At 40.5% G+C, this 27,980-nt stretch overlaps 1 protein-coding gene across 1 annotated transcript; it reads left to right on the top strand.

Moving 5' to 3' along the window:
* Window positions 1–3,910: 3,910 nt before the first annotated feature.
* LOC109171778 (probable disease resistance protein At5g66900) lies at window positions 3,911–9,022 on the top strand. The gene is made up of 5 exons (XM_019320848.1): window positions 3,911–4,699; window positions 5,863–6,263; window positions 6,473–6,828; window positions 6,985–7,190; window positions 7,693–9,022. The coding sequence occupies exons 1-5, from the start codon at window positions 4,027–4,029 to the stop codon at window positions 8,526–8,528; spliced, it is 2,472 nt and encodes an 823-aa protein (XP_019176393.1). The 5' UTR covers window positions 3,911–4,026; the 3' UTR covers window positions 8,529–9,022.
* The last annotated feature ends 18,958 nt before the right edge of the window (window positions 9,023–27,980 follow it).

Here is a 27,980-nt window from a genome sequence, read left to right as displayed (position 1 = left end):
AAATATAATTACAAGTTGTATAAAATAAAAAAAATTAATATTTATAATATATATATATATATATATATATATATAATTATACTTGAAAATGGTAACATTGTAATAACCACATGGAGCTATCCTCAAAACAAGATAAAAAGATGAAAGAAAAGAAAGAAAAAGTAGAAGGGAAAGTGAAAAGAATTTTTGTCTAGAAGTGAGCTATAGAATGGTAAAGTTGTAATTCACTCAAAATTTGAGGGCATTTGATAACAAAAATAAATCTAAATGTTAGATAAAAAAAATTTAACCACATGATTTGAGATCAACGGTTAATAAGGGGTGTTATTTTTGAGGGGCAATTGGCAACTCCCAAATATTAGTATAGGAGAGATATGATTTCAAAAAAATAATAGTAATTTTTTTTTTTTTTTTTGGATTAACGGGAGGGGAAGCATAAATGCATTACCAACTAGCACCTATGAGAAACTCTTCTCGGTCGAGCTGCTTCCAAGCAGTTCTTCATTAATACTTGCAAAGCTCTCGACGTGGTTCTTCAAGAAATTTACAAGTATCCCTTTGGGCTTTGGTTAGTACATCCGAATGTTTTGCTCTCTAATTAAAAACATGTCTCATAATATATATATATATATATATATATATATATATAGAGAGAGAGAGAGAGAGAGAGAGAGAGAGAGCAAGGTTCAAGTGTGGCGATGTCTTTAGGTACGGCGTCACCAATAGTTCAACAAATATACATCATCAACGTTAGGAAAATGCAGCACAAAAACACACAAATTAGGTACGTATCACCAAAAATACACCATTGGGTGTGAGTAAAAATATTATATAGTGTTCGAAAATACACCATTGGGGTGTGGTGAGTTATATGGTGTATTTTTTTTTTGAGTCTGTTGACTGTTGTGTATTTTTTGATGTTTTTTTACATTTTATTATGGTGTGTTTCCCTTACACTGTTGGTGTATGTTGTTAACACTGTTGGTGTATTCTGAAATTCCGCCACACCGCCGCATTTAAACTTTTTCATATATATATATATATATATATTTATAAAGGTTGCAAAAATCGCTAGGCGCCTGGGGACCGCCTAGGGCGCCTAGAGTGCCTAGGCGGGCGCCTAGAGCGATTAATCGGCGCCTAGGGCGCCTAGGTGGCCGACCGCCTAGCGCCTAGGCGCGATTTTTGCAACACTGATATATAATTCTCATGCATTTTATATTCTGCAATACATTAAAAAATTGATTGTTATACCCATACAATTTATGCTTTTCTTAATTGTAAATCTAAATTGTTTGTATATTTCAATTTAGTGATTCTACTTCTAATTTTTGGAAAAATATGCCCTAAACCAGTAATACTTTAGATAAATTTGTAATATGTTATTTATTTATCAATGGTTATACTTTTAGTTATTGTAATTTGAATTAAAGAATAAAAAATCACAATATAAATTAGACAAAAAATTTGCATACCCTACTAATTTTAAGTTCAAAAAATTATCTGTCAAGTTTTTATTAATCAAAATGATATTAAATCAATGAAAGCATTCGTCTAACTTTATAATTATAAAAAAATTATAAGTTCCTTCTAATTTAAAAGTAGATCAAGGTTTATTTATTTACAGTACAAGAGGTCTCCAAATAAATCGCGAGTTGATCAATTTTTTTGAGCTTTGGGTCTCCTACTAACTTCATTGCCGCTAGAGCAAAACTTACAGAATAACTCTTGAATCATTGAGCTAAACATTTTTCTTTAATTTTTAAATTATAATTATAAAACCCACAATCATTATTCAATGGCGAGATTTGATAAATTTTTTTTTTTTGGGTGCTTGGTGAGATTTGATAATAGGTAAGATAACCAAATGGTTGCCATCCCAGACGACCCTTCTGCTCAGGAAGAAGACAGCCATTTTTGGCAAAAGGCGACCTTTTTGGTCGCCTTTTCAGGTAAATGTCAATTATTTTGGTCCTTGAAATCTCACCGAGAATTGGTCGGAGGGTTGTTGGAGTTAGTCGGAGGATCACCGAAATCTTACTAACTTACTATTACAAGTCATTAATTGATTTTTGTGCTTCAATACACTAACATAATGGTCCTGTTCGGTAGCCTATCAGTCAATTTTGACTTGCTTGACCATTATTAGCTGTTTGACTTGGTTAAACAATCAATATGAGTGTTTGATTAATTAGTTTTTTTGTAACAACTTATTGCTCCAAAACACTAAAATTCAAAAGATTGTTTAAAACAATTTTTTGATTAGCTTTTTGAGAAAATCATTTTGTATGAAATCAAGAGAAAATTTCAATTTTGGTCCACTGACTATCGGAGTTGTTTTAATTGCAACACTTGACTTTCAAAAATGTTAATTTAGTACCTTGACTACGCAATTTCTATAAATTTTGGTCACGCCGGTCAAATTGCCGGCCAAATCTCACCGAAAAAATTTAATAAGGCAAATAATGAGGGTATTTTAGTCTTTTTACTCGTGTTCTTTCTTCTCCGATGAACTTCCCTCCATTTCCGGCGATTCCTTCTCCGGGTAAATACAAGGATGCATCTACAGACTACAGATAACACAAAGCTGTATTCTTTGCTCTAAATTTCTTGAATTTTGAAAGAAATTGCACAGACTACCCGATCTTGCTTCTTTTCTGGGCAAAAATGTTTGAGATTTCTATGAAGAAGAAGAAGAAGAAGAAGAAGAAGAAGAAGAAGAAGAAGAAGAAGAAGAAGAAGATTGGGTTGTTGCTGCAGGAGATGAGACTATTGATGACTTGATTACAAAGAGGATGAAGAAGGCTATGAAGATGCAGATGAGGAGGAGTCTAAGGTTGAGTACTGAGGATTGTGTTTTTGGCCTCATTTTTAATTTCCCAGAATTGTGATGGGGAAACTGTAGTGTTGTGTTTTTAGCATATATGCACAGGGTTATGGGTAAAGGGAGATATATAGATTTTGAGAGGTTTAATTTGGTGATGCAAACAAGAGATCAACTAGAAAGAGTTTGGATGAAGCAACACTGGGTGGTGTGTGTATACCTGTGGCATTTCATCAACACCATCGGAGAAGCTTATCGGAGAAGGAATCTCGCCGGAAATGGAGGAAAGTTCATCGGAGAAGAAAGAACATGAGTAAAATGACTAAAATACCCTCATTATTTATCCCATAAAATTTTTCCGGTGAGATTTGGCCGGCAATTTGACCGGTGTGACCAAAATTGATAGAAATTGCATAGTCAAGGTACTAAATTAACATTTTTAAAAGTTAAGTGTTGCAATTAAAACAACTCCAATAGTCAGTGGACCAAAATTGAAATTTTATCTGAAATCAACTATCAACTAATAGGCAGCTAATTTACCAAATATTTCTACAATCAACTAATGCTATTCACTAAATATTATCAATATATTTATAGGCTTAATTGCACATTTTAAGAGTATGAATGAATCTAATTAGTTTTTTTTTTTTTTTTAAAGTAAAGTTTAGTCTACTATTTGAGGGAAAAAAGAAAAGCAAGTAAAATAAAGTGGGAACACTCGTATACTTCCCAGTTCCCACTTATAAAGTCCGTTTTGTCCAATAGTCACTGACTTATTGTTCCCGGAGTTTCTTTCTCCTTTCTTTTGTCTTTTTTAAAAAATTACACCTTTCGTCCCTAAATTATAAAATAATTGTAGAACTTTTTAAGTGTGAAACATACTTACTTTTTATTTATTTATTAATAAAATATTAGGGACGAAATTTGTAATTTTAATATAATTCATGAACGAAAAGTGAGCACAAAAAGGATGAAAAGTGCAACACTAAATTAATTTAAGAGAACGAAAAGTGAGTATATTTTATTTTTAATTTTACTTTTTTGAAAAGTTCTTTCTCCTTTCCTCGTGGGCCTGTTTCTTTATTATCCACGGATTCCACGCTCCACAGAATGATTCCCAAGAGACAAGATGAAAGTGTATACTGTGGGAAATATTAAAACTAAATTTCCCAAATAATTGTTTCTAGCTCAGGCAGAGGAAAATGGCCGCATCTCTGCTAGAAGGGGCCGTATTGGGGGTGGCGTTTGATAAATTATTCGTCGTCGTCGTGGATTCTTGCCGGAAAGTGGCCGCGTTCAGATCAGACTTTGAGAGCTTAAAATCAACCCTCTGTCGGATTCAACCCATTTTTCATGACATAGAGAAACTAAACAAGCTCACCGGCACCCGGGAAGACGAAACAAAAGTGCTTATCAAACAGCTCGCCGACGGCGAAGCGCTAGTCGAGGAGTGCAAGAAAATCAAACGCCACAATCTTTGCAAGAAGTGGCGGTACTCAAAGAAGCTGGCGAAATTGGAGAAATCGCTGTTGAGATTTTTTTCTATTGATGTCCAGATACAGAGTTTCAGGGACAACAAGAAAACTCTGGTGACAGTGAATGGCATAGATGAGAAAACGGATGAGCTTCTTGCGCTTGTCAAGAATCTTACAATCAATCAAGGGGCAACTGCTATGGGCACTCCCAGTGCGTTTCCTGGGTGGGTTGATGTGCCGGCAGTCCCAGCTGGTTTAGTGGGATTCGATGTTCCCCTTCTGGAGTTGAAGAAGATGGTGGATGAAGCAGATGAAGAACTTGTGGTGGTGATCTCCGCTCCTGGGGGCTGCGGCAAGACGAGTCTAGTGAAACTGCTCTGCCACGACAAAGATATTAAAGGTTTTGTGATTCCCAACTCTTTACACTAGCTTCTAGAGCTTATTCAATTGGTAGCCTCTTTAGAATTCAGAGTAATTTATGAATGTTTAACTCATAACCTTTTACATAAGTTAGTATCAAACACTGCTATGCTCAACACGTCCCCTCACGTGCGGTGGGTTCCAAGCAACAAGTGAACCGTAGTCGCTCTGATACCAAATTGAAGCATGTACTCCATCTCAATTAAAAGCCTAAACTGATAATTGGATTGCACATTAATAGCTATATGCTCAACAGGGATTGTTGGGCAGAGGCCTGAAAGGCAACTCCATCACCAGATGGGGAGGGATTGTTGGGCGGTGGCTTGAAGGGCCAAGTCCAGCACCAGGTGGCTGCTAGAGGGATTGTTGGGCAGAGGCCTGAAAGGCAACTCCATCACCAGATGGGGAGGGATTGTTGGGCGGTGGCCTGAAGGGTCAAGTCCATCATTAGGTGGCTAGAGGGATTGTTGGGCAGAGGCTTGAAAGGCAACTCCATCACCAGATGGGGAGGGATTGTTGGGCGGTGGGCCAAGTCCATCATCAGGTGGCTAGAGGGATTGTTGGGCAGAGGCCTGAAATGCAACTCCATGAGGCCTGAAATGCAACTCCATCACCAGATGGGGAGGGGTTGTTGGGCGGTGGCCTGAAGGGCCAAGTCCATCATCAGGTGGCTAGAGGGATTGTTGGGCAGAGGCCTGAAAGGCAACTCCATCACCAGATGGGGAGGGATTGTTGGGTGTTGGCCTGAAGGGCCAAGTCCAGCATCAGGTGGCTAGAGGGATTGTTGGGTGGAGTCCCGAAGGGCAAGTCTAGCACTAGGTGGCTAGAGAGATTGGGCGGAGGCCTAAAGGTCCAAGTCTAGCACCCTGCGTTGGCTAGAGAGATTGGGTGGAGGCCTAAAGATCCAAGTCTAGTACCCTGCGTTACGAAAATGTGATGTTAGTTGAGCTTCCGTTATCAGCTATAACTTGCGCTTGATCTAACAAGCTGTATGAGTAAATCGCTTGGTCTAGTATACATACTTTTTCTTGAGAGCACCTAGCAAGATGCAATCTTTACTAGCTAGAAGGATGGTTATACTATTTGAATATATGCTTCCACACTATTTCTGAGTTCTGACAACTTAGTCTTATTTCTTTGCAGAGAAATACCAGCAAATCTACTTTGTCACGGTTTCAAGAACACCAAACCTCAGGAGCATTATTCACAAAATTTTTAACAAGTTAAGCAATGGATTGGTGCCTGACTTTCAAAGTAATGAAGATGCACTCAACCAACTGCAACATCTACTACAGGAGCATTTAGTGGGCAAATCTATGTTGCTGGTCCTGGATGATGTTTGGAATGAATCACTTTCAGTTCTTGAAAAACTCATCTTTCCCATACAAAATTACAAAGTTTTGGTTACAACAAGATGCAGATTCCCACAGTTTAAATATACGTATAAATTGAAATTGTTGCCTGATAATGATGCGATGATTCTATTTTGTAACTATGCCTTTGAAGGTGGGAAATGTATTGTTCAAAGAGATCTTGTGGATAAGGTAAAAGCTACTAATGTGGTTAATAGTACAGTTTCAAATCTTACGATATTACTTTAATGTATGTGCTTGAACCATTCAAGTTTCAAAGTTTGATTGAATTATTTTCTAAATAAAATAATCTGATGCTTTGTGTCGGTGACTGAATTATAGCCTATCTTATCCCTATAGATTCCATTTAGAGGAAGCTCACTAATGGTTTGTAATGGCAGGTGGTAAAAAGCTGCGGAGGATTCCCGTTGGCTCTTAAGGTTGTAGGAAGATCTTTGTACAGACAAAATGAGTTTTTTTGGAATGATAGAATTAAGAAGCAGTCTAAGGGTCAAATCCTCTTTCCTTTGGGTAGCGATCTGCTTGATTGTCTCCAACCAAGCATCGATGCCTTGAATGAAATTTTGAAAGACTGTTACCAAGATCTGGGATTATTTCTTGAAGATCAAAGAATACCAGTAGCGGTGCTTTTGGACATGTGGGAGGAACGTTACAATCTTGATGATGATGGGTTTTCAGCTTTTAATATCCTTCTCCACCTTGCTTCGTACAACCTTGTCGATCTTGCCCTTAGAAGGTGTGTGCATTCAATTATTTTTTATTTTCTTGTCTCTTTGACATTCTTGTATGAAGCTTCTTAAATGAACTGCTGTAGCCTAGATATTTTGCTAGTTTAAGAATATGAGGTAATCATATCGGTCACCATTGACAGAAAAGTTTTTCTTATTCACAGAAAAGATGATCCTGCCAGCATTGGCTTCTCTAATGCAGTGCACTATGCCCGGCAACATGATGTGCTAAGAGAATTGGCTATGTACCAGAGTGTCAATGAAACCATAGAAAATCGAAGGAGATTAAATATTGACAATGATTTCCCTCCATGGGTGCTTAAACAACCAAGGCTACTACTTCAAGTCCAAATGCTATCCATCTCTACAGGTTGGCCACTAACCTTTTTAAAGATTAAATAAACAATAATTTTTTTCTTTCATCTAAAAGGTAAATCTTTATATCAACCAGTGTTGCAAAAATTGCGCCTAGGCGCTAACATGCTATAAAATTTTGATAAAACAATTAAATTTAGGCTTTATTGGTGAAAACAAAACTTGAACATTTATGCTTTGTAACAAACCTTTAAAACTTGGTAAAAGAACCCAAACCATTGTATTTTGTGACAATTATAACTAACAATTAGATTAAAATCTTTAAACTTTGACAAATTGATATCAAATATTTGTATTTTGTAACACTTATAATTTCCAACCTAAGAACGAATCTAATCTAGCTCAGATTTTTTGTGTTTGTGCATCACTTATTTAAAATTTTACAACATAACATTATTTTTTAAAGAACATTTTTAACCAATAAGCCTTAAAATTATTATTACAGTGTATTCATTAAAGTTTCCTCCACTAAATAAAGGCGTTATTACCAACTGCAGATGAAACATTATTCTCCAATGACTTGCAACTTCCAAATCTTGAAGTACTATTGTTGAACATTCAATCAAGTTCTTATACCTTACCAATATTTGTGGAGAAAGCAAGCCATCTAAAGGTTCTCGTTGTCACGAATAACGGTTTCTCCCCAACCGTGTTTAGTAACTGTACTCTGCTTGGCCATTTGCACAACTTAAAGAGAATTAGGTTGGAGCGTATATCATTTTCTTCCATCTGTCAATCAACTTTCATGTTGGAAAACTTGCAGAAGATTTCATTGGTCATGTGTGAGGTTGGGGATGCATTTCGGGATTGTGTTGATCGGATGCCAAACCTTCTGGAAATTAATATCGAATACTGTGATGACTTAAAAAAGCTGCCAATTGGTATATGTGATCTTGTCAATCTTAGGAAGCTTAGCATCAGTTACTGCCAAAAATTAGATGAAATTCCTGAAGAACTATGCAACTTGGAGAACTTGGAAGTTCTGATGCTTCACTCATGTTCAAACCTGACAGGGTTACCGGATTCAATGGAAAGGCTCTACAAACTAAAGTTCCTGGATATATACGATTGTGTGGATTTGGATCCCATTCCTGAAAAAATTGGCGAATTGCGTTCTTTAGAGACCATCTTTATGGGAGGTCGTCAGGGACTAGATGACCTGCCTGATACAGTACGGAACCTTGCACAATTAACAACTGTCATATGCGATGAGGAAACTGCTTTTTTGTGGGAAAATTATAGAGACTATTTTAAGGATCTAAGGATTAGCATTGTAAAGGATGATATGAATTTGAATTGGCTCCATAGATCGTCATGCCTGGGAACCTTGTAGTCGGTGCAAAGATGATGACCAATTGTTCCGAAGGCCATTAACACTTTTGCATTTCTGTGTAAAAGGACAGTCATGCCGATATAAGTAAGTTCAGGCATTTTCTTGATGTATTATGTGTGTGACATTCTTGCTAGCATGTAGAAGATGTGGAAAGGACAATATGTTAGCTGCCATGGATTGAAGGATTTGGATGTCAAATATGCATATTTTCACCTGTAACTGTGAAATAAGAGTGATTGTAATTGTAGCATACAAGTTGTAGTTGACAGAATCTAGGACTTAGAACAGTAATGTTATTTTTGCTACTAATTGCCTGTTGGATGTGTGGCATAGGAAGAAGCAGTTTGTCTGGAATTAGAGCAATAAAATGATGTATGTATTCTTGTTGAAGCATCACTGTTTGATCAGAGCAGCTGATCTCAATCTGTATAGCATGATTAACTCAAAAGACATTGACAATCAGCTGATGAATTGCAAAAAATATTCAATTGTTATACCATGGACCCGAGTTCCTATTGCATTGTGAATCCTCGTTAAAAAATTATGTGTTTGCAATTAACACATTCAAACATGCAGTTAAAATTTTTTGTACATGTAAATAAATTGAATAACATGATAATTACAGGCACCACATAAATTGTTGACTGCAGATACATAATATGTTAACTGCAAAGCTGAATTGTGTGCATCGTAATTGGTTAATAGGTGCTGTGGAGGCATTGTTGGAGCCATTGGCGCTTAAACGGGGTGATTTGTTGCTATAGGAAGAGCAAGGAGGCATTTCCATACAAGCAAGGAAGAAGCCAACAAGCTAAAAGAAGAAGCTGGAAGCCACGACGAGCAGGGTGACATTGTGGACAGTGGTTGAAGATAGAAATCATCTTTTGCGATTGATGCTATGTGATTGAATTGAGCTATGAGATAGTGTAATGACTTGATGATGCCTCTAGTTGTGATCTTGGTGGTTTGTATTGACTCTTGTATTGTTGTGGCCAAATTATGCAAGAGGTACATGAACAAGGTGTTGTCACTATGAGAATAGAGCAATACCATAGCCACACCTCTCACTAGTCCAACTTTGCTTTAAGAAAAGGGAGTTCGAAGGAGATGTGAACACCACATGTTGATGAATTACTTCAATTGGCTTGATTCACCATGAGAGTAGGGCTGAATTACAATTTACCATTACATGAGCTCTCACCAAGGATACATTATGGCATCTATTAAAAATAGAATAGTCCAAGCTCTTAGTTTTACTATTACTTATTAATTACCTTAGTTAATTGTTTTACCATTACACTTTGTATATAGTTGTTCCTTGATATCTTGCAACTCGCTCTCAAACTAACTTCTAAACACTCTACACTTTTGTGCTTAACCACCTACTATTCAACACATTTCCATTCCACTCATTGAGACGATATCCGATATGATACGAGGATACCCTCTCACACACACTCCATTCCAGCACCACTTTTACTCAGCTTTCAACTGTGAGGTCGATCATGACCTCCAATGACACCTCACGGATGCTTGAAGTTATGCCCAAGAGCACTAACTTGGACCCAAACTTTCATGCTGGTCTAGCATCTCACTCAACCGTATGGTTTAGACCAAACTTTTTGATTCCTGGCCTCACATTGACGCTCATGGCAATGAGTGTCAGCGTGAGCCCCAAGTTCAGAAAGTGTCCTGGGATGGTCATGGCGCTCAGATTTAACCCCTTGACTTGCTTCACACCCTTATGCCTTCGTTTAGTGCTTCCTTGAAGTCTTTTCACTTGCAAAATGCCTTATTTCTTGCCCACTCTTTCTTATCTATAATTAAAAATAATTGTTATAAGTGATTTTCATCTCAAACACATTTTTTTTGGGGGGAGCCCCATGCAAAGAGAGCTCATTTGCCACTTGAGCTGCCCTCTCAGATTATCTCAAACACATTAAGATATACGCAAAATGGATTAAATAAAGTGCACCACTAAGACAATTTATCGCTTATCATCAACTCCGTGAGCCACAAGGATGTAATGAGTGTTAGGGTATTGGAGATGAGGAGGTTGGCCTCGGAATGGTATACCAATTAAACTTGAATACAATAGGTGGATAGAGTGACTGGTAGGTGGCCTTTGGATAGCGCGATTGACAAGGCACTAGGGGAACATTTATGGAGGCATTCAAGGAGGCCGTTACACATTAATAGCGTGATTATGGCCGAAATTTGGGAGAAGATTGTTTTCCTCAAAAAAGTGGGCCGGGGATGTGATGAGTGTTAGGGTATTGGAGATGAGGAGGTTGGCCTCGGAGTGGTATACCAATTAAACTCGAATGCAATGTCTGGTAGGTAGATAGAGTGCCTGGTAGGTGGCCTTTGGATAGCGCGATTGACAAGGCACTTGGGAAACATTTATGGAGGGGGCCGTTACACATTAATAGCGTGATTATGGCCGCAATTTGGGAGAAGTTTGCTTTCCTCAAAAAAGTGGGCCGGGGATGTGATGAGTGTTAGGGTATTGGAAATTAAGAAGTTGGCCTCGGAGTGGTATACCAATTAAACTCGAATACAATGTCTGGCAGGTGGATAGAGTGCCTGATAAGTGGCCTTTGGATAGCGCGATTGACAAGGCACTTGGGGAACATTTATGGAAGCATTCAAGGAGGCCGTTACACATTAATAGCGTGATTATGGCCGCAATTTAGGAGAATATTGCTTTCTTTAATTATTTACTTATCTCTTTTAAATTAGGAAGTCAATCCTGTTATGTGCAATCAATTGGCAGTCAACCCGGAAGGGACATGCCAGCGGTTTGTAAGCTTAGTTTTAGAGATTTACTAGTATTTTCGCTCGTACGTTGCACGCGATGAATTTGTTATAATATTTTAAAAATATTTAGATCGATATACAATTGTATAAATTATAACATCGAATATTATATAAATATAATTGAAGAATTGAGTTGCACCGATTATGTTTTCACTAAAGAACCAAAGTACCGATCGGCACGATTTAGGTAACCCGATTAGCACTAAAGAACTGAAGTACCGATCGGTACACGATTTAGGTAACCCGATCGGCGGGTACCCGTACCAAACCGATCATTTTTTTTTAATAAATATATATATACAATATATTAAATATCTAAAGTGAGGTTCATTTCTTTTTTTTTTAATAAATATATACAATGTATTAAATATCTAAAGTGGGGTTTGAACCCTTAACCACAAAATTAAAAAGCAAAAGCTTTACCCATTAAGCTATAAACACATTTGTGTTAATGTTTAAATTTGTATGTTAATAAAGGTACACATTTTTTATTAAACTAGCATTGTACCCATGCGATGCACGATCAATAAATTATATTTTAATTTTACGTGTTGTTATTGTAATAAACTATAATAAAATACAGATATTACATCTTAAACAGATTTTAAAGTATATTGCATAACATATTTCACAATCATGGCACAGAAATTGGCACAGAAAAAATGATGAAATTTCAAATTGTTAATTTTTTTTTTTATTTTTAGGATAAACAAATTGTTAATTTGGTATTGACTTATTTATTGTGATGGCATATGACAATAATAAAGTGATTGCCTCTTTTGAAATTTAAAAGGCAATCTTGTATCTGATGGAGTCATAAACATTATCGACTCTCGGTATTGTCACCCATTATTATTTTAACCTCAATAACGGCAAATTATGCCCTGGATCCGTGTCCACAATGAATTGTGGACACGGGCCCAAAACGACGTCGTTTTTTTAAAAAAACGCGTCATTTAGTTATAAAAAAAAAAAAATCGCGCGCGTTTTGCCCTTAACAGCGTTATTTTTTTTTGGATTATGAATGTACAGTTATGCCGTTATGAATGTACAGTTATGCCGTTATGAATGTACAGTTATGCAATTATGAAATTATGAACACAGAGCTCTAACATTATGAACTTACAATTATGAACATATAGTGATAAATTTATGAACATAGAGCTCTAAAATTGTGAACATAGAGCTTCGAAAATTATGAATGTACAATTATGGAGTTATGAATGTACAGTTATGGAGTTATGAATGTACAGTTATGGAGTTATGAATGTACAGTTATAGAGTTATGAACGTACAGTTATGGAGTTATGAATGTACAGTTATTAACATATAGTAATAAAATTATGAACATATACTCCTATAACGAAGCGGTCTGAAAAAAAAAAAAAAAAAAAAAAAAAAAGGAGATAACAGTGCCTAACGGCACTGTTACCCGTGTCCAGCAAGCATGCTGGACACGGGTCCAACGCATAACGATTGCTCAATAACATGCTCAAAGAATCTTGTAATGACAAATTTCTTTGAAAAACACCATACAAACAATTAGATTGGAAACTTTTTTTCAAAAATAAAAAATAAAAATGGGACACTAATGGTCTCTTCCAATAGATTCTCTGTCGTTAGCATAAAAAATATTTTTTGCAAAATAAGATAATTTCATAGTACTATTGTACATCTAATATAAATAATTTTTTTTTTAAAGACATAAAAACAATTTAATTTCTAATCAGTAATTTAAATTTCCACATAATATATATATATATATATATATATATATATATATATATATATATATATATATATATATAGAGGATAATTGACCGAAATGTGTAGAGGGGCAAGAGAAATTACAAAAATGTGTGCTGACTTTTTTTTTGACAAAAATATGCAAAACTCCTTTGGGACTTACGTTTTTGGTTGTGTCCCGGCCTATTTTTTTTTTTTCATTATTTTCGTAAAACGCAAGAGCGAAATGCGTTTTGCGTATTGTATACGTAAAACGCATTTGGCTCTTGCGTTTTCATGTGACGTATGGAATACGTAAAAACGCATTTCGCTCTTGCGTTTTACGTATAATCCAAAAAAATACGTAAAACGCAACTCCGAAATGCGGACTATTTACCGGCGCTACTTCCGGAATTGTGTGAAAAACGCAAGACTGAATTGCGTTTTTCGAATATGAAAAACGCAAGACTCCAAAAACGCATGTGCTAATTGCGTTTTTGTGCTTCTTCGCGATCGCCGGTACAAAAACTCCTTGCGTTTTTCGAAGACTCCAAAAACGCATGTGCTAATTGCGTTTTTGTGCTTCTTCGCGATCGCCGATACAAAAACTCCAAAAAACGCAAAAAACGCAACTTACTTTTGCGTTTTCGGTATAATACTTAAAACGCAAGAGTAAGTTGCGTTTTTGCCTATACCGTATACCCTAGAAAATGCAAGAGCCAAATGCGTTTTACGTATACAATACGCAAAACGCATTTGGCTCTTGCGTTTTACGAAAATAACGAAAAAAAAAAGGCCGGGACACAACCAAAAGCGCAAGTCCCAAAGGAGTTTTGCATATTTTTGTCAAAAAAAAAAAAGTAGCCACACTTTTGGAATTTTCCTTCTTTGACCACACATTTCGGTCAATTAGCCTATATATATATATAATTCCAACATATCATGCTTCACTGTAAATATATATTGGTTATTACATATATATATATATATATATATATATATATATATATATATATATATATATATATATATATATATATATATATATAAACATATAATTATATTAATATAGAATTGGGTGAGCAACTTTGCTCAGATATGCTAGAAGCTTCTTCCGGTTGAGATGAAAAGTGTTGGGGGAGACACGACTTTCCTATTTCTGGGCGACATGTATTTAACCTCCATTTCTCTTTCTCAATTTCTTTTGATTGCATTCCTAATTTTTACAGATTTATTGCTCTCAGGCTGCAATTTGAGTAGTATGGCCCTCAAATTTTACACGACAGCATGGCGGGTATTCATTGTACTTCGCTAATTCAGAGCTTGGAGTTCTGTGATCTTCAAGCTCAGTGCATGCGCTAAATCTACGATTGTTGCCTATCTGTTCATTGTTACTGGTACTTATCTGGTATACAGTTGTTAACTACCTGTATATGTCGTACTTAATAGATAACATTTTGAAGTATTTTGAACTTGATTTTGTTGTATTTAATTACTCTTGTTTAGATTATCTTTGTTTTCTATTTTTTTGCATGTTTGAATCCTTCATGTGTTGCGAATACAATTCCAACTAAACTATTACAGCAAATGATAATCTTAATTTTTTAGCTAAACAATAAAGTAATTGTGTTTATTTTGTTGCTTCCACTAAGGATCTTTTGCTTAAACAGATAATTATAAGTAAACATAAGCTCTGGTGCATTTAACTGAATCATTCTTTGGTCGGTCTATCCTCATGACAGACAATGCATTGTAGAGATTCTGGAATTGCTCTTTTATAACACCCACCCTAAACATCATGCACTGTGAAACCGATGTCTCTATTTCTGATGGAATGACCTGGGTCGCCAAAAAGCATACATTATTAGAAGGAGTTTATAATATGATTTCTACAATTATTCAATTACCTAGAAAAAGGAACCCTATCTCCCCTGTCTGAAAACCCGCCAACGACAAAGCATAAAGAACAAAAAAAAAACCCAAAATTTACACCCTACACCCTACTCTGCTTTGACCGCCGATTCCGACGCCGCCATAACGCGTCTCGGCAATCTGGTCTGACCATCTGCCTCGCCTCTTTGAGGCGATCATAGAGGTGGGTGGCGTGCCTCCAAATGTGGTGGTGGAGGCTTTCGACCAAGTCAGAGACATTTTAGCTGATTTACGTCGTAAAGGTTACACATTGTTGAAGTCAATGATTCAGAAGCTCTAAGCTGGCGATGATCCTCAGAGACCTTCCTGACAGGATAATGGTGCTGGCACCCGACCCGGATCATAAGCAGCACCTGACCCGACACCATATTTAACCCGACATCGTGTGGAATTCCAACAGGCAGAACTCCAACGGGCAGAACACCAACGGGTGGAAACATTATGGCCATTCATTGCATTGAAGGGAGAGAATTAAAGCTGAGCGCCTCATTCATGATTCTTCATGCTATTGCCGTTAGCCTCAGCTCCCTAATTATGACTCTTCATATTGTTACCGTTAGGACTTAGCATAAATAGAACTCCCCTCAGCTAGCAATGGAGAGGATACACTGTATTTTCTATACTGAGACAAAAGCAATACAACTATTGTTACTCTCTCACATAGCGTTATTATAATATTATTATTACCGGTAACATTATTACCGTCATTGGTGCTTTCATTGAGAGCCTGAGCCCAATACTCAAGCAGGCTACGACACACACAACTCATTCCTCTTTCAACAGCAAGCTTGAAAAAATGGTGTCCCGCAGCTCCCACGGTTCCCGCAACGTGAACAATGGCAATGCCTCAGGTGACCTCCGGGACCAACTCACCAACAATCGCGGAGGGGACCTCCGAGAACAGCTCAACAACGGGAGGCCCGGGGACCTCCGAGACCAGCTCCACAATGGAGGGGCGAACCAAGTCGTGAACCTCCAGGCGACCATCTAGCAAGCAGTGGCGGCGGCACTAAACCAAGTGGCGGTGGGACTACAAGGCCAAGTGCCCCCGCCGCGGCCCTAGGAAATAAGGGTGGAGACCCAAAGAAGTAGACCGACTAGACGACAACCATGCCCTTCCCAATCTGCACCAGAACGATTGGGACAAAGGGCGCCCGTGCGGCAAAGATTAGGATCACGGGTCGAGGGATCCTCTACCAGAGGTCCTCGCCAACACGAAAACAGAGAAGCCGAGAGATCACCCACAGACGAGGTGGGCGAGTCTCGGGAACCGACCCCACGCCAACACGTTGATGAGTCGACCTTACGTCGACACTTGGAGGAGCGACGCGTCGAAGAGCCGGCTCCGCGACGGCACTCGGCGGGGAAGCGACGCGTTGATGAGCGGGTTCCACACCGACACTTGGAGGAGCGGCAGCCGGCCCCGCACCGGCACCCTGATGAGTCGGCCCTGGTCGAGAGGCTACAAAGAAGAATCGAGGAGTTAGCAAGAAGGATGGAGGCACGGGAGCAGTCCCCGGAACCCGAGGTACGGATGGCAGCACCATTCTCCCCAAGCATCATGGACGTACCTTTGCCGAGGGACTTTAGGTTGCCCGCCATCAAGGAGTACATGGGGGTCACTGACCCACGCGTCCACATGACGAGGTACAATGCTGCTATGGTAATGATCGGGGCAGGGGACGCCATCATGTGCCGAGCGTTCTTGTCCACCATGGATGGAGCGACCCAAGACTGGTTCAACACCATCCCTGATGGGTCGATCCAAAACTTTGGGGAGTTGTCCAAGATCTTCCTGACATACTTCTCCGGTAGCATACAACGTAAGAAACTCTTCTCTCACCTCTATGTAGTGAAGCAAGATAGAGGCGAGAGCCTCAAAGACTTCCTGATAAAATAGAAAAAGGAAGTCAATAATGTCTACGACTTCGACTCCAAGGCAGCGATCCCGATATTGATCCATGCCTTAAGATCAGGGTATTTTCACAAGCAGTTGAATGCCCACCACCCCCGCTCTTACGAAGATCTGATAAGGACGGCTAGCCGCTATGCCGAAGCAGAGGACGTCGACAGGAAGAAGAAGGACGAAGAAGATGGATGGAAAGGTGGGAAGCCTGGGAAAGCGGGTCCGCCCAGCCAGGCACCACTCTCGAACCATCCAACCGCAGGGAAAGGCCGAGACCACGAACGACCTCGCCTGGTCCCCTTGCGTAATCTAACTCCTCTTACCCATCCCGTCAGTGTCATTCTAAAGCAAGTTGGGGAGATGGGAATGGTAGAATTCCCCGAGGAGTGCATGAAGGTCTCCCCAAAGGCAGACCAAACAAAGTACTGCAGGTTTCATAGGCAAGCTGGCCACGATACGGATGAGTGTCACGTTTTGAAGAGACAAATAGAAGAACTCATCCAACATGGCTACTTCTGACATTTCGTCAAGCGATTCAAGCAGCAGCAACAGCCGCAACACAATCCATCAAAAAATGTCTGGAGGAATGAGGATGGCTCGAGCCGTCCACCTCGAACGCAAAAAAAAAAAAAGAGACCACGACCAAATATCTGAGCAGAATGATAGCGAGAAAGAAACCGAGGTGGCGCCCAGACGACAAAAGAAGCACACCATACACTTTATCTATGGTGGACCCGCAGGGGGCGACACGCCCGTGGAAAGAAAGAAGTGGAGCCGGCAGCTATACGTGGGAGAAGTGGTGAGTCTTCCTAGAGAAAAGAAACAGAGACAGGAGGCCATCACCTTCTCTGATGATGACCTCCCAGAGGGCCCGTTACCCCATCGTGACGCCCTGGTGATTAAGATGGACGTCAACGATGTCATGGTCCACCGCATCTTAATCGACACAGGAAGCTCAGTCAATGTGTTACGATGCCTTCACCAAGTTAAGGATACCTAGGAACCAGCTCAAAGAAGTACGTACCCCACTCTCTGGATTTACGGGTGATTCAGTGGAGACAGAAGGGGTCAGTGGTCTTACCAGTGGAGATAGGCACGAGCCCTAACATTCGCAAACTTGACGTAGAATTCATCGTGGTAAAACTCGCTTGTGCGCACAACATCATATTGGGGAGACCGGCACTGGATGACCTCAAGGCCACAGTGTCGGTGGAACACTTGTGTATGAAGTTCCATACTCCGAATGGGATAGAAGTCGTCAGGGGAGACCAGCGAGCGGCCCGCAGTTGTTACGTAAAAGCATGCAAAAAGATTGGCAGAAAGGATCTACAAGTCCACACCATCTGCAAGGATGATCGATCGGGTATGGAGCTCAGAACATTTAGTAAGATATTATTAGTAATACTTTGTAGTCGTGGTCCGCCCAGACCTGTAAACAATATTTTGTAATCATGGTCTGCCCAGGTTACTTTGCTCAAATAAAAGGTACTCAACACCACCTTCGATCAACCAAAAGCCGGCCGACGCCGCATTCTAAAAAAAATTTTTAAAAAATAAAATAAGATAAAATAAAAAAAAAAATAGAAAACCGAGTGCTCGGCCACGGGTTGGCCGAGACAGAGCTCTAACATTATGAACTTACAATTATGAACATATAGTGATAAATTTATGAACATAGAGCTCTAAAATTGTGAACATAGAGCTTCGAAAATTATGAATGTACAATTATGGAGTTATGAATGTACAGTTATGGAGTTATGAATGTACAGTTATGGAGTTATGAATGTACAGTTATAGAGTTATGAACGTACAGTTATGGAGTTATGAATGTACAGTTATTAACATATAGTAATAAAATTATGAACATATACTCCTATAACGAAGCGGTCTGAAAAAAAAAAAAAAAAAAAAAAAAAAAGGAGATAACAGTGCCTAACGGCACTGTTACCCGTGTCCAGCAAGCATGCTGGACACGGGTCCAACGCATAACGATTGCTCAATAACATGCTCAAAGAATCTTGTAATGACAAATTTCTTTGAAAAACACCATACAAACAATTAGATTGGAAACTTTTTTTCAAAAATAAAAAATAAAAATGGGACACTAATGGTCTCTTCCAATAGATTCTCTGTCGTTAGCATAAAAAATATTTTTTGCAAAATAAGATAATTTCATAGTACTATTGTACATCTAATATAAATAATTTTTTTTTTAAAGACATAAAAACAATTTAATTTCTAATCAGTAATTTAAATTTCCACATAATATATATATATATATATATATATATATATATATATATATATATATATATATATATATATATATATATATATATATATATATATATATATAGAGGATAATTGACCGAAATGTGTAGAGGGGCAAGAGAAATTACAAAAATGTGTGCTGACTTTTTTTTTTGACAAAAATATGCAAAACTCCTTTGGGACTTACGTTTTTGGTTGTGTCCCGGCCTATTTTTTTTTTTTCATTATTTTCGTAAAACGCAAGAGCGAAATGCGTTTTGCGTATTGTATACGTAAAACGCATTTGGCTCTTGCGTTTTCATGTGACGTATGGAATACGTAAAAACGCATTTCGCTCTTGCGTTTTACGTATAATCCAAAAAAATACGTAAAACGCAACTCCGAAATGCGGACTATTTACCGGCGCTACTTCCGGAATTGTGTGAAAAACGCAAGACTGAATTGCGTTTTTCGAATATGAAAAACGCAAGACTCCAAAAACGCATGTGCTAATTGCGTTTTTGTGCTTCTTCGCGATCGCCGGTACAAAAACTCCTTGCGTTTTTCGAAGACTCCAAAAACGCATGTGCTAATTGCGTTTTTGTGCTTCTTCGCGATCGCCGATACAAAAACTCCAAAAAACGCAAAAAACGCAACTTACTTTTGCGTTTTCGGTATAATACTTAAAACGCAAGAGTAAGTTGCGTTTTTGCCTATACCGTATACCCTAGAAAATGCAAGAGCCAAATGCGTTTTACGTATACAATACGCAAAACGCATTTGGCTCTTGCGTTTTACGAAAATAACGAAAAAAAAAAGGCCGGGACACAACCAAAAGCGCAAGTCCCAAAGGAGTTTTGCATATTTTTGTCAAAAAAAAAAAAGTAGCCACACTTTTGGAATTTTCCTTCTTTGACCACACATTTCGGTCAATTAGCCTATATATATATATAATTCCAACATATCATGCTTCACTGTAAATATATATTGGTTATTACATATATATATATATATATATATATATATATATATATATATATATATATATATATATAAACATATAATTATATTAATATAGAATTGGGTGAGCAACTTTGCTCAGATATGCTAGAAGCTTCTTCCGGTTGAGATGAAAAGTGTTGGGGGAGACACGACTTTCCTATTTCTGGGCGACATGTATTTAACCTCCATTTCTCTTTCTCAATTTCTTTTGATTGCATTCCTAATTTTTACAGATTTATTGCTCTCAGGCTGCAATTTGAGTAGTATGGCCCTCAAATTTTACACGACAGCATGGCGGGTATTCATTGTACTTCGCTAATTCAGAGCTTGGAGTTCTGTGATCTTCAAGCTCAGTGCATGCGCTAAATCTACGATTGTTGCCTATCTGTTCATTGTTACTGGTACTTATCTGGTATACAGTTGTTAACTACCTGTATATGTCGTACTTAATAGATAACATTTTGAAGTATTTTGAACTTGATTTTGTTGTATTTAATTACTCTTGTTTAGATTATCTTTGTTTTCTATTTTTTTGCATGTTTGAATCCTTCATGTGTTGCGAATACAATTCCAACTAAACTATTACAGCAAATGATAATCTTAATTTTTTAGCTAAACAATAAAGTAATTGTGTTTATTTTGTTGCTTCCACTAAGGATCTTTTGCTTAAACAGATAATTATAAGTAAACATAAGCTCTGGTGCATTTAACTGAATCATTCTTTGGTCGGTCTATCCTCATGACAGACAATGCATTGTAGAGATTCTGGAATTGCTCTTTTATAACACCCACCCTAAACATCATGCACTGTGAAACCGATGTCTCTATTTCTGATGGAATGACCTGGGTCGCCAAAAAGCATACATTATTAGAAGGGGTTTATAATATGATTTCTACAATTATTCAATTACCTAGAAAAAGGAACCCTATCTCCCCTGTCTGAAAACCCGCCAACGACAAAGCATAAAGAACAAAAAAAAAAAACCCAAAATTTACACCCTACACCCTACTCTGCTTTGACCGCCGATTCCGACGCCGCCATAACGCGTCTCGGCAATCTGGTCTGACCATCTGCCTCGCCTCTTTGAGGCGATCATAGAGGTGGGTGGCGTGCCTCCAAATGTGGTGGTGGAGGCTTTCGACCAAGTCAGAGACATTTTAGCTGATTTACGTCGTAAAGGTTACACATTGTTGAAGTCAATGATTCAGAAGCTCTAAGCTGGCGATGATCCTCAGAGACCTTCCTGACAGGATAATGGTGCTGGCACCCGACCCGGATCATAAGCAGCACCTGACCCGACACCATATTTAACCCGACATCGTGTGGAATTCCAACAGGCAGAACTCCAACGGGCAGAACACCAACGGGTGGAAACATTATGGCCATTCATTGCATTGAAGGGAGAGAATTAAAGCTGAGCGCCTCATTCATGATTCTTCATGCTATTGCCGTTAGCCTCAGCTCCCTAATTATGACTCTTCATATTGTTACCGTTAGGACTTAGCATAAATAGAACTCCCCTCAGCTAGCAATGGAGAGGATACACTGTATTTTCTATACTGAGACAAAAGCAATACAACTATTGTTACTCTCTCACATAGCGTTATTATAATATTATTATTACCGGTAACATTATTACCGTCATTGGTGCTTTCATTGAGAGCCTGAGCCCAATACTCAAGCAGGCTACGACACACACAACTCATTCCTCTTTCAACAGCAAGCTTGAAAAAATGGTGTCCCGCAGCTCCCACGGTTCCCGCAACGTGAACAATGGCAATGCCTCAGGTGACCTCCGGGACCAACTCACCAACAATCGCGGAGGGGACCTCCGAGAACAGCTCAACAACGGGAGGCCCGGGGACCTCCGAGACCAGCTCCACAATGGAGGGGCGAACCAAGTCGTGAACCTCCAGGCGACCATCTAGCAAGCAGTGGCGGCGGCACTAAACCAAGTGGCGGTGGGACTACAAGGCCAAGTGCCCCCGCCGCGGCCCTAGGAAATAAGGGTGGAGACCCAAAGAAGTAGACCGACTAGACGACAACCATGCCCTTCCCAATCTGCACCAGAACGATTGGGACAAAGGGCGCCCGTGCGGCAAAGATTAGGATCACGGGTCGAGGGATCCTCTACCAGAGGTCCTCGCCAACACGAAAACAGAGAAGCCGAGAGATCACCCACAGACGAGGTGGGCGAGTCTCGGGAACCGACCCCACGCCAACACGTTGATGAGTCGACCTTACGTCGACACTTGGAGGAGCGACGCGTCGAAGAGCCGGCTCCGCGACGGCACTCGGCGGGGAAGCGACGCGTTGATGAGCGGGTTCCACACCGACACTTGGAGGAGCGGCAGCCGGCCCCGCACCGGCACCCTGATGAGTCGGCCCTGGTCGAGAGGCTACAAAGAAGAATCGAGGAGTTAGCAAGAAGGATGGAGGCACGGGAGCAGTCCCCGGAACCCGAGGTACGGATGGCAGCACCATTCTCCCCAAGCATCATGGACGTACCTTTGCCGAGGGACTTTAGGTTGCCCGCCATCAAGGAGTACATGGGGGTCACTGACCCACGCGTCCACATGACGAGGTACAATGCTGCTATGGTAATGATCGGGGCAGGGGACGCCATCATGTGCCGAGCGTTCTTGTCCACCATGGATGGAGCGACCCAAGACTGGTTCAACACCATCCCTGATGGGTCGATCCAAAACTTTGGGGAGTTGTCCAAGATCTTCCTGACATACTTCTCCGGTAGCATACAACGTAAGAAACTCTTCTCTCACCTCTATGTAGTGAAGCAAGATAGAGGCGAGAGCCTCAAAGACTTCCTGATAAAATAGAAAAAGGAAGTCAATAATGTCTACGACTTCGACTCCAAGGCAGCGATCCCGATATTGATCCATGCCTTAAGATCAGGGTATTTTCACAAGCAGTTGAATGCCCACCACCCCCGCTCTTACGAAGATCTGATAAGGACGGCTAGCCGCTATGCCGAAGCAGAGGACGTCGACAGGAAGAAGAAGGACGAAGAAGATGGATGGAAAGGTGGGAAGCCTGGGAAAGCGGGTCCGCCCAGCCAGGCACCACTCTCGAACCATCCAACCGCAGGGAAAGGCCGAGACCACGAACGACCTCGCCTGGTCCCCTTGCGTAATCTAACTCCTCTTACCCATCCCGTCAGTGTCATTCTAAAGCAAGCTGGGGAGATGGGAATGGTAGAATTCCCCGAGGAGTGCATGAAGGTCTCCCCAAAGGCAGACCAAAAAAAGTACTGCAGGTTTCATAGGCAAGCTGGCCACGATACGGATGAGTGTCACGTTTTGAAGAGACAAATAGAAGAACTCATCCAACATGGCTACTTCTGACATTTCGTCAAGCGATTCAAGCAGCAGCAACAGCCGCAACACAATCCATCAAAAAATGTCTGGAGGAATGAGGATGGCTCGAGCCGTCCACCTCGAACGCAAAAAAAAAAAAGAGACCACGACCAAATATCTGAGCAGAATGATAGCGAGAAAGAAACCGAGGTGGCGCCCAGACGACAAAAGAAGCACACCATACACTTTATCTATGGTGGACCCGCAGGGGGCGACACGCCCGTGGAAAGAAAGAAGTGGAGCCGGCAGCTATACGTGGGAGAAGTGGTGAGTCTTCCTAGAGAAAAGAAACAGAGACAGGAGGCCATCACCTTCTCTGATGATGACCTCCCAGAGGGCCCGTTACCCCATCGTGACGCCCTGGTGATTAAGATGGACGTCAACGATGTCATGGTCCACCGCATCTTAATCGACACAGGAAGCTCAGTCAATGTGTTACGATGCCTTCACCAAGTTAAGGATACCTAGGAACCAGCTCAAAGAAGTACGTACCCCACTCTCTGGATTTACGGGTGATTCAGTGGAGACAGAAGGGGTCAGTGGTCTTACCAGTGGAGATAGGCACGAGCCCTAACATTCGCAAACTTGACGTAGAATTCATCGTGGTAAAACTCGCTTGTGCGCACAACATCATATTGGGGAGACCGGCACTGGATGACCTCAAGGCCACAGTGTCGGTGGAACACTTGTGTATGAAGTTCCATACTCCGAATGGGATAGAAGTCGTCAGGGGAGACCAGCGAGCGGCCCGCAGTTGTTACGTAAAAGCATGCAAAAAGATTGGCAGAAAGGATCTACAAGTCCACACCATCTGCAAGGATGATCGATCGGGTATGGAGCTCAGAACATTTAGTAAGATATTATTAGTAATACTTTGTAGTCGTGGTCCGCCCAGACCTGTAAACAATATTTTGTAATCATGGTCTGCCCAGGTTACTTTGCTCAAATAAAAGGTACTCAACACCACCTTCGATCAACCAAAAGCCGGCCGACGCCGCATTCTAAAAAAAATTTTTAAAAAATAAAATAAGATAAAATAAAAAAAAAAATAGAAAACCGAGTGCTCGGCCACGGGTTGGCCGAGACAAAACTCGGGTGGCCTCGGCCGAAAAAAAAAAAGGGTCGGGCAGCGCCTCAGCCGCAGGCCGAGGCGTATGTCTCGGCCTTCTGGTCGAGGCGACGCCTCAGCCAGAGGGCTGAGGCCGCGCCTCAGCCACAGGCCGGGCGCACGTCTCGGCCTTCTGGTCGAGGCGACGCCTCGGCCGAGGCGCGGCGCCTCTTCCAAAAAAAAAAAAAAAAAAAAAACAGCCCGGCGCACGACTCGGCCAGGCCGAGGCACGCGTCTCGGCCATTGGCAGAGGCGCAGCACCTCGGCCTAGGCCTGAGGCGCACGCCTCGGCCACCGACTGAGGCAGCCCCTCGGCCTAGGGCCTGAGGCGCACGCCTCGGCAGGCCGAGGCCCGCGTCTCGGCCACTGGCCGGGGCGGCGCCTCAGCTTGTCCATAAAAAAAAAAAAAATCAGAGCTCGCCTCGGCCACGATCGGTCGAGGCGACGCTTCGACCACGATCGGCCAAGGCACACGCCTCGGCCACGGTCGGTCAAGGCGACGCCTCTACCGCGATCGGCCAAGGCGACGCCTCGGCCACGGTCGACAGAGGCGCACGCCTCGGCCACGAGCGGTCGAGGCGACGCCTCGGCCACGAACGATCGGCCGGGGTGCACGCCTCGGCCACGATCGGTCGAGGCTACGCCTCAGTCATGATCGGCCTGAGGCACGCACCTCGGCCAGCCTAAGCCGCAGCCCGTCTCGGCCAGCGTAAAAAAAAAAAAAATTCATGTGTGATTTGAAAAATAAAATCACATACTCGGGATCAACCGGGATTCTGCACGATATCAAGTAAATTCAGCCTTACTCCCAAGTCAACTCAAACACATCCGTAGACTCAGGAGTAGGGGGACTGGTGACAGGATAATGGTGCTGGCACCCGACCTGGATCATAAGCAGCACCTGACCCGACACCATATTTAACCCGACATCGTGTGGAATTCCAACAGGCAGAACTCCAACGGGCAGAACACCAACGGGTGGAAACATTATGGCCATTCATTGCATTGAAGGGAGAGAATTAAAGCTGAGCGTCTCATTCATGATTCTTCATGCTATTGCCGTTAGCCTCAGCTCCCCAATTATGACTCTTCATGTTGTTACCGTTAGGACTTAGCATAAATAGAACTCCCCTCAGCTAGTAATGGGGGATGATACACTGTATTTTCTATACTGAGACAAAAGCAATACATTGTTACTCTCTCACATAGCGTTATTATAATGTTATTATTACCGGTAACATTATTACCGTCACTTCCAAAGCAGCCTCCCAATCCCTACGTCATGATCACCAACATCATATTGGAGATCGGCAGCTTCTGGCGTATTCGCAAGTCGCGATCCCGTCTTCATCGCGGGAGTCTTTTTCGGCGATTGAGACCATGTATGGTCGATCGGAAGCCATACTCGGGGTCAAGGATGTGTCTAGATCAATCCTCGCTGCTCAGATCGGTGATCGGAGTGTTCCGGTTCTAGTGAACTCTGTTACGCTCGTTCCCAATGCTCAGATTGTGGCTAGGAACTCTCCGGGCATTCTGGGTGTTGGTGGTCATTCAGCGGGATTCCGTCCTTCTGAGGCCGCTGGTTTTGGACAGGAGGGTGGTGTTGGTCTTGGAGTGGTTGCGGTGGAGTCTTGTACTCTAGAACCTATTCGCCAACCCCCTTGCGTCCCTGTTGATGGGGTACGGTGAGTCGCGAACTGCTCCGGTAATTGCCGACGTCTTCTACGGTGAATTCGACGAACTTGTGGAAGCCGGTGAAGGATTTTAGGTAATCGACAGCGGGAGCTCGTGGACCTTTTCGACGGCTTGCCTGATTTGTAGTTATAAATTCAATTCCAAAATGCTGTTTTTTCTTGTGTTATTTATTTACATTATTAATAGGGCAGTGATGATGAGGTGAATATGCTGAAATTGAGAGTCTAACTCGGATGCCATCTGAGCACAAGGTGTTTGGCCACTTGCTACTCCAACTTAGATTATCAATTATAACTTATTTTTTCTCCGATTCTTATATTCATGCCTTTATTATCTTACTATGCTTATTACAAAGTACTCCCCACTACCTGTGAAGACAAAACCGTATTTCTAGGTTGATGGTGTTACTATGATTTATCAAAGTGCATGTATTCCAAGCGTTATTTATGTTAGGAATCTTATTCATGCATCTTTATCTGATTGGCAATAGAATTTGATGGAAACAGTGGCTGTGTCTTCGCCCCAATTTGCCAAAACTGAATCGAATGTTAAGATTGGCAGTGAATATATATTATGCGTCGAATCTCTGGCACTTAATTATAATAGGCATGCAGGCGCCGTTCTTTTTATTGGAGTTCTTGACAAGAAGCATGGGAAAAAGAGTGAAGTAACGTTTGGAGCACGTGGTTTTGCGTCTCTTAAAATGGGATACGCCAAATCAAGAATCAAATATCAATTATTATTGTGTGGACCATGATCTATACATTTGTGTGAACTATACTATCAAATAATATACCGTACATAAAGAATGTACTTTTAATATATTAAACATGCATATTGTATTTATGGAAAGTATATTATTTGAGTACTGAAAGTACATTATTTTGTATAATGTACATTCATTACACGAATAACGTACTTTTAGTATACTAAAAATATATTTTTTGTTATGGTTCACACAGTGTGGTCCACACAATAATCTGCCAAATGGGGTCACACTTATGTGAGACAGATCGGATCAATATGTAAATATAATACTTATATATACTAGCAAGTGTAATACTAAATCAGGAATAAAATGTTCGTTACTTATAATGGAAAAACATAATACTTTTGAAAACAAATATAATATTTTTATATTTTGGCCCCTAAAATTATAAGATTATATGGAGGCATACTTCTAGTTACGATCAATAGATCAAAGCAGGCAATGTTTTTTTTTTTTTTTTTTTTTTTTTTTTTTTTTACAATTGAGGTTTGAATCTATCACTTCCCACTTAGGGGAGCAACTCGATACCAGTGGACCACAAGCCACTTGATAGAGCAGGCAATATTTGTTGTGTACGTTTGGCGAATCTAGATGTGGATATCGCTGCAAATATAGTCCTAGTGACAGTAAATTGAGTTCAAATTCATAATATTTTGGGATTATAGGTCTAAAAGATTCTTATAATTATTATGGAAACAACAATTAAAATATCACTATATAAAAGTATGCATCCCTTGTGAAAACTAGCTAGATAGTTGACTAAATATAGATTCAATTACTTATTCTGTATCAATTTTACATCTAAACTTGCTCAGTTAAATATGCATTTCTGAATAAATATCCCACATAATTTCCCAACAACACCAACCA

Source organism: Ipomoea nil, unplaced genomic scaffold (assembly GCF_001879475.1).
Source record: "Ipomoea nil cultivar Tokyo-kokei standard unplaced genomic scaffold, Asagao_1.1 scaffold0380, whole genome shotgun sequence".
Taxonomy (NCBI): Eukaryota; Viridiplantae; Streptophyta; class Magnoliopsida; order Solanales; family Convolvulaceae; genus Ipomoea; species Ipomoea nil.
Note: the sequence above shows the minus strand (reverse complement) of the source record. Positions and strands in the feature narration are given on the sequence as shown.